The 6,540-nt window shown below is 33.0% G+C and overlaps 1 protein-coding gene across 1 annotated transcript; it reads left to right on the forward strand.

Moving 5' to 3' along the window:
- Window positions 1-24: 24 nt before the first annotated feature.
- LOC100650882 (serine/threonine-protein phosphatase 4 regulatory subunit 3) lies at window positions 25-5,285 on the forward strand. The gene is made up of 5 exons (XM_012308952.3): window positions 25-1,661; window positions 1,826-3,424; window positions 3,504-3,655; window positions 3,736-4,138; window positions 4,238-5,285. Exons 1-5 carry the CDS (start codon window positions 1,464-1,466, stop codon window positions 4,322-4,324), a joined length of 2,439 nt encoding a protein of 812 aa, XP_012164342.1. The 5' UTR covers window positions 25-1,463; the 3' UTR covers window positions 4,325-5,285.
- Window positions 5,286-6,540: the final 1,255 nt, after the last annotated feature.

Raw genomic sequence — 6,540 nt, forward strand, 5'->3', positions numbered from 1 at the left:
TATGATATGATATATCATTCAAATATCATATGAAATATCTATAGCTATCTATCTATATATACATGTGAATTAAAAGAACACAGAATAGAGAAAGTAGAAAACAAGAGAGACATGAGATAAATAATACAATTTTGTGTAAAATCGCATCAATTTTTTAGTAGTAACAGTGAAATGAACTAATAAATTAACTAATATACAATATAAGGAATGAACTAATATTGATTAAGGATACAAAATGGACAAGTGAATGATATCAATAATTGAAACGTTTAATTAATATATCAACAATTTAACATTTCATATTTAATCTTGAATTAGCTTAAGGACAGTTTATATATTGTAATAATGAAGGTAATGTTTATTAAAATACGGTTCTTTCATATTACGCGCTAAAATCCTTGAGATACACGAGGCGAACCCCGTAGCGCGTTGTTGTGATCTAACATGGCGGAGTGTAGTGTTGTGGCTGCTCAGTGTCTATGTCAATTTTAGAGTGATCTTGCTTAATAAGAAGGAAAGGATTGCAATGGTCGATGATCGCGATATCGAAAGAAATCGAGTAAAGTAATCGTGTACTTATGAGTATTTCTATTACAAGAGGATTGAGTTTAATTTGGGTTTGGTTTCGTCGCGGGAATCGTACACAGCGGTGAGAGAGCACGCAGAGTGCAGTCTTCCCAGCAACAAAATTTTCTTCTGACCTTCTACAGACAACAAGCTGGTCTATCCGAATGACTCAACGAATAATCGAGATTTAATCGCGTTTCTTATACACGACACGTGATAACGAAAACGTGCACGACGTAAAGTTTTCCCGCGCGTCCTGAGAGGTTTTCTTGGCGCAAGAATCAGGCTTATGCAACGAAGAGCGCATAAACATCTATTACGGTAAACAATCTTATCCCGTCAATCAAACTTGAAGGGATGTGAACTAAATGACAGATCATCATTGCCCGAATTTTATCTTAATAATTTTAGTAACGAAACTCTTAATATTTGTGTAACTTCGCTAAACGAGGTCTTTTATAGAATTAGTGGGAAAAACTAAGAAAGGACATATAGACTGATGAAGTCTGTAGAAATTGTCAACAATTGTTATTAGAAATGAATAAAGATCCCTTATGGTATATTTGTTAATTAACAATTACTTCATTTGTTTTACCCAAGCTATTTGGAAAAGCAAATAATCTTATGTATGTGAATCGGGACGTTAAAAGAACCATATATATATTTAAAGGTGTCTTTGTCTTGTAAAATTAATGTTGTAATAAAAAGCCTTAATGGGTTACAAAGGAGTAACTGACAGATCGATATATGCAGATTTCAGTGCATTTGTCGATATATCAGAGAGTTGAGAATCATTCATAAGTATATCTAAAAAGCCAAAGAGTTGGTGAAATTTAAAGGGATGCAAGGTAGCTGGTGATATTATAAAATAGTGTGTATAAGTTAATTTTTACAATATGACGGACACACGTAGAAGAGTGAAGTTATATGCACTTAATGTTGATAGACAATGGGATGATCGTGGTACAGGTCACGTTTCTTCTTCATATATAGATAGACTGAAAGGAATTTCACTTTTAGTCAGAGCAGAGAGTGATGGTTCAGTTTTGTTGGAAAGTAGAATACTACCTGATACAGCATATCAGAAGCAACAGGTAATGAAATAATGAAATCATTATAAATTTTTAATTCAATATTTATTTAAACAAACTTTTCATGTAGCATAATTTTAGTTAAGAGTACGGTAAATAATATGTGGAGAATCAATCAAATTATAAAATACAGAAATTATAAAACACTATTTGTTTTTTTATTTTAGGATACTTTAATAGTTTGGTCAGAAGGAGAAAATTTTGATTTAGCCTTAAGTTTTCAAGAAAAGGCTGGCTGTGATGAAATTTGGGAGAAAATATGTCAGGTCCAAGGAAAAGATCCATCTGTTGAAATTACCCAAGATATTGTCGAAGAGTCAGAAGATGAACGGTTTGATGATATGTCTGATGCTGCTCCTCCAATAGAATTACCTCCGTGTGAGTTAAGTCGACTGGAAGATATTAATGAACTTATAGGAAATTATTTATCTTCACAAACGAGGAAAGATAAATTAGCACTGGCTTTAGAATCAGAAGGCTATATCAAAAAACTATTAAATCTGTTTCATACTTGTGAAGATTTAGAAAACATTGAAGGATTGCATCATTTGTATGACATATTTAAAAATATTTTCCTACTTAATAAGAATACATTATTTGAAGTTATGTTTAGCGAAGATATCATTTTCGATGTTGTTGGATGTTTGGAATACGAGCCAACATTACCTCAGCCAAAGAGGCATAGAGAATATCTTCGACAGTTAGCCAGATTTAAGCAAGCAATTCCTATTACAAATGCTGAATTATTAGCTAAAATTCACCAGACGTATCGAGTTCAATACATTCAGGATGTAGTCCTACCGACTCCGAGCGTATTTGAAGATAATATGTTAAACACATTGAGTAGCTTTATATTTTTTAATAAGGTCGAGATAGTGACCTTGATACAGGATGATGAGAAATTTCTTACTGAACTATTTCACCAATTAACTGACGAAGCAACATCAGATAGTAAGAGACGAGATCTAGTTCTTTTCTTAAAAGAATTTTGTAACTTTTCTCAGAATCTACAACCACAAGGAAAGGAGGCCTTTTATAAAACTTTAACAGCACTTGGTATTTTACCCGCTCTAGAAATTACTTTGGCAATGAATGATGCCCAAACAAAAACAGCCAGTATAGATATATTGACTTATATTGTGGAATATTCTCCAAGTGTTGTTCGAGATTATACATTGCAACAAATAAATAATACTGAACAGGACCAAATGTTAATAAATGTAATAGTTGCTCAACTCGTTGGCGATAGTGACCCAGAGTTGGGTGGAGCTGTACAATTAGCTGGTGTATTACGCCTGCTTCTTGATCCAGAAAACATGTTGGCTTCCGTTAACAAATCAGAAAAGACTGATTTCTTAAATTACTTCTACAAGAATAGTATCGGAACATTGATAGCACCATTGTTAGCAAACACAATCGGAGAACGACCAGCAAGAGAGGATTACAGAACAGTACAGCTTTTAGGATTGATCTTAGAGTTACTATCATTTTGTGTAGAGCATCATACATACCACATTAAGAATTGCATACTGAACAAAGATCTGCTTAAACGAATACTGGTTTTGATGAAATCAACACACACGTTTTTAGTATTGTGCGCTTTAAGGTTTATGAGAAAAATTGTAGCACTGAAGGATGAATTTTACAATAGATATATCATTAAAGGGAATTTATTTGCGCCTGTATTTGATGCATTTGTGAGAAATAACGGTAGATATAATTTGTTGGATTCTGCTATTCTTGAAATGTTTGAATTTATTAAACTGGTAAGCACGCATGCATACTATAAAATCTTTTATAAAGTTGCATGTTTTATTTCTGACACATCGATTAATTTCATTGTAGGAGGATATTAAATCGTTATGTTCGCACGTTGTTGAAAATTTCTCGAAAGAATTGGAAGCAATTGATTATGTACAAACATTTAAAGCTTTGAAATTAAGGTACGAACAGCATCAAGACAAGTTAAAGGATCGGGACAGAGCAGCTCTTGACAGGTATATTTCTGTTAACGAACGACATTTATATGAATTAAGAAATTTTTAGTAACATATACTATTTGATTGTGCTTGTTTAGCGTTCCATCCATATTGAGAAATAGTCGATACAGAAGGGACCAGAGACAGTTAGATGAAGAGGAGGAAATGTGGTTCAATGAAGAGGAAGACTTTGATGAGGGTGAGGCGGTCGTACCCGCAGCAGCAGCAGATCTTGTGCCTCCTGCTTCTGCTAAGAAACAGTCATCAACATCAAACTCTGCGCTTAATCCCGCCCTTGCAGATTCTAAAAGTCATCATCAGCAACAGCAGCAACAACAGTCTGTGTTGAACAATAATACGGCTAACAATAACATTACCTCGCAACAATCACAAATCAATAACACTACAACAACAACAAACGAATCTCCTATTACTTCGGAAATCAATCCAAATTCAACCATTGGCACAGTAGAGAAAGCTGGAACTGCACTATTTAAGAAGGTAATGTCTTGTTTCATTTTTAAAAACATATATCTATGAAATTATATCCTTAATTTAAAACACATATTTAATAATGCTAATGCAAATAACATCTTTTAGGGCTTGGTCGATTATGAAGGAGATTCAGACGAAGAAGAGGAGGATACGGAAGTAACACCATCTCCAAAACGACAAAGATTGTCATAGTAGGCAAACCGGAAGAAAACTGAGGAATTTGTGATTTTTAATTGCTGCTATACCATTTCTGGCCCTTCTACTTGCACAGAGAAATCGACCGAGAGAAAAGATTGTACTGCAAACCTTTTTATAACAGATAAAGGACTATTCTCTTTAAGTGAATGGACGTAACGAGGATACGTGTTCACAATGTGGTGAAAATGACATACCTCTTTGTGCTTGTGTGTATAAATGTTCGAAAGGATCGGTATTGAACGCAGGTGGGTGAAAGGGTCTAAGAAATGGGATATATATAATTAGGATTAAAAGAAAAATGATGATGAACCAATGCGATATAAAGAAAGAGAGAACTTTCTTTAAATAAGACATGATCATAAAATTGTGGCATAATATTATATGATCACATAAGTGTTAAAAATAATAAGATTTTAACAAGAAATAGTCCATTCCACGTTGTCTGGAAACACCCCATGTACTAGAAGAAATTATTTCACGAATAGGCTAAGAAACTCTAGCCAGGCCTAGTGGTTCTTATAAATACAGAGTTTCTAAGCGTGTGCTTAGATTCATGTAATAACTGAAATTGTGACTATACGTCATATTTACATCTATTAAGAAGAAACCTATTATGTAAAAAAAATCACATGTAAAAGTACATGATGTACCGCACAAAAACAACTAAGTGTTTTGTTTTGCCATCCATAAATTTTCTTATTCGTGTGATGGGCAATTAAGACCTGTCCTTAAAGGGGGTCAGACATCATGAAACTTTATCCAATTTAACAGAAATAGTATTTAGTTTGTATATATATGTATATTTGTAACGATTGTAAAACAACCTTTCGCGGGTAAAGCAGACAAAATGCGATTCCTTCACAAATTCAGTTCCCAATTAAGGTTCTTTGAACGAGCTTTTCGGTTGTCAATGTAAGTAGTAGAAATTGTACAATAAACATATTTGACTTGTGTATATTTACCAGTTTGCACTTCATGTCCGCAATTCACTCCTCGATGTAAAAAAAAAAGTATATGTGAAAGTGTTTTGCAATCTCGAGTATTAAATATAAACTATGGTATAAATTATTCGTAATTAATATGGGTAAGAATAGAAGCTTGGTATTATTGTACTTTGTAAAGAAAAGATAAAAAAAAGAGGAATATTAAGTATATATATCTGTGCAAATTTATCCTTGCAGGATTTCATTATGTATAATATTTTCTCTATTGTCTAGTTTCGTCTAAATTATTTTCGATATAAATGTCCCCTTTTGTTTTGTAACAAAAAGAAAGAAAATGCATAATAACGAAATATTGAAATTTTAAAGTCATCGACGCCGATGAAAATCATGCAAACGATGCTCAGTAAAAGATTATTTTTGGCGCGTTAATGTCATATCAAGATCGAAACGGAAGTTGATTGATCTACATCAGCTCCAGATAAGAGTATCTACTTAATTTTTTAACTACTGAAACACAACCGAGAATGCTGGTATTATAAGAGTCCGAGCTAACTTCCTTTTTTTGATTTACATCAATATAAGTTTCCTTAGAACATTTTCTCATTTCCTATCTCGTTTTTTTAACATTTAATATTGTTTCAGAAACGTGTGCCTCCATATCTTGGTTGAGTTAACTCAAACAAAAGAGGAGCAGAAGTATTATAAGCTACTGTATAAATTTTTCACGTTGTTCCCCCACATACCCTGAACAGAGTTTCTAAGACTGCTTTAGACCTGTATATGTATATTGGACATTTTTCGTAAATACCACACATACACGTACCGTTTATGTACACATATACATATATATTAACTTATGATATTAAAAAAAGATGAGGAATCTTAGAAGTTAATTCAATCACGGAACGCAAGCGAAAAAAACCTGTGAATATCAAATTAGGCAAATTCGCTGGAGCTGAGTGATATACATGTTGTACATAAAAAGAAAGAAAAAAAAAATGGAAAAAAGAAAAGAGGAGTGTAACTTGGATTAACCATGAAATAAGGAAGAGAAAAAGAGAGGGAGAGTATGCATGAGAGAGAGAAAGTGTGTGTGTGTGTGTGTGTGTATGTGTGTGTGTGCGAGCGAGAGAAAGGATGAGAGTGAAATGTAGGAAAAGTTAACAATTAATTAATTAAGAGGATATCGAGTAATGTTATTCTTTATGTGTTTTACATAACATTCGTGATTTATTCGATAATAACAAGAGACGAGAAAAAATGGTA

This window comes from Bombus terrestris, chromosome 5, assembly GCF_910591885.1.
Source record: "Bombus terrestris chromosome 5, iyBomTerr1.2, whole genome shotgun sequence".
NCBI lineage: Eukaryota > Metazoa > Arthropoda > Insecta > Hymenoptera > Apidae > Bombus > Bombus terrestris.

What these genes read in the sequence shown, in the direction of transcription:
- LOC100650882 (XM_012308952.3), top strand. Translation starts at nt 1,464, where the DNA reads ATGACGGACACACGTAGAAGAGTGAAGTTATATGCACTTAATGTTGAT. An exon ending in TGTTTGAATTTATTAAACTG is followed by an intron (nt 3,425 to 3,503) that starts GTAAGCACGCAT and finishes ATTTCATTGTAG; the next exon opens with GAGGATATTAAATCGTTATG. An exon ending in GAACTGCACTATTTAAGAAG is followed by an intron (nt 4,139 to 4,237) that starts GTAATGTCTTGT and finishes AACATCTTTTAG; the next exon opens with GGCTTGGTCGATTATGAAGG.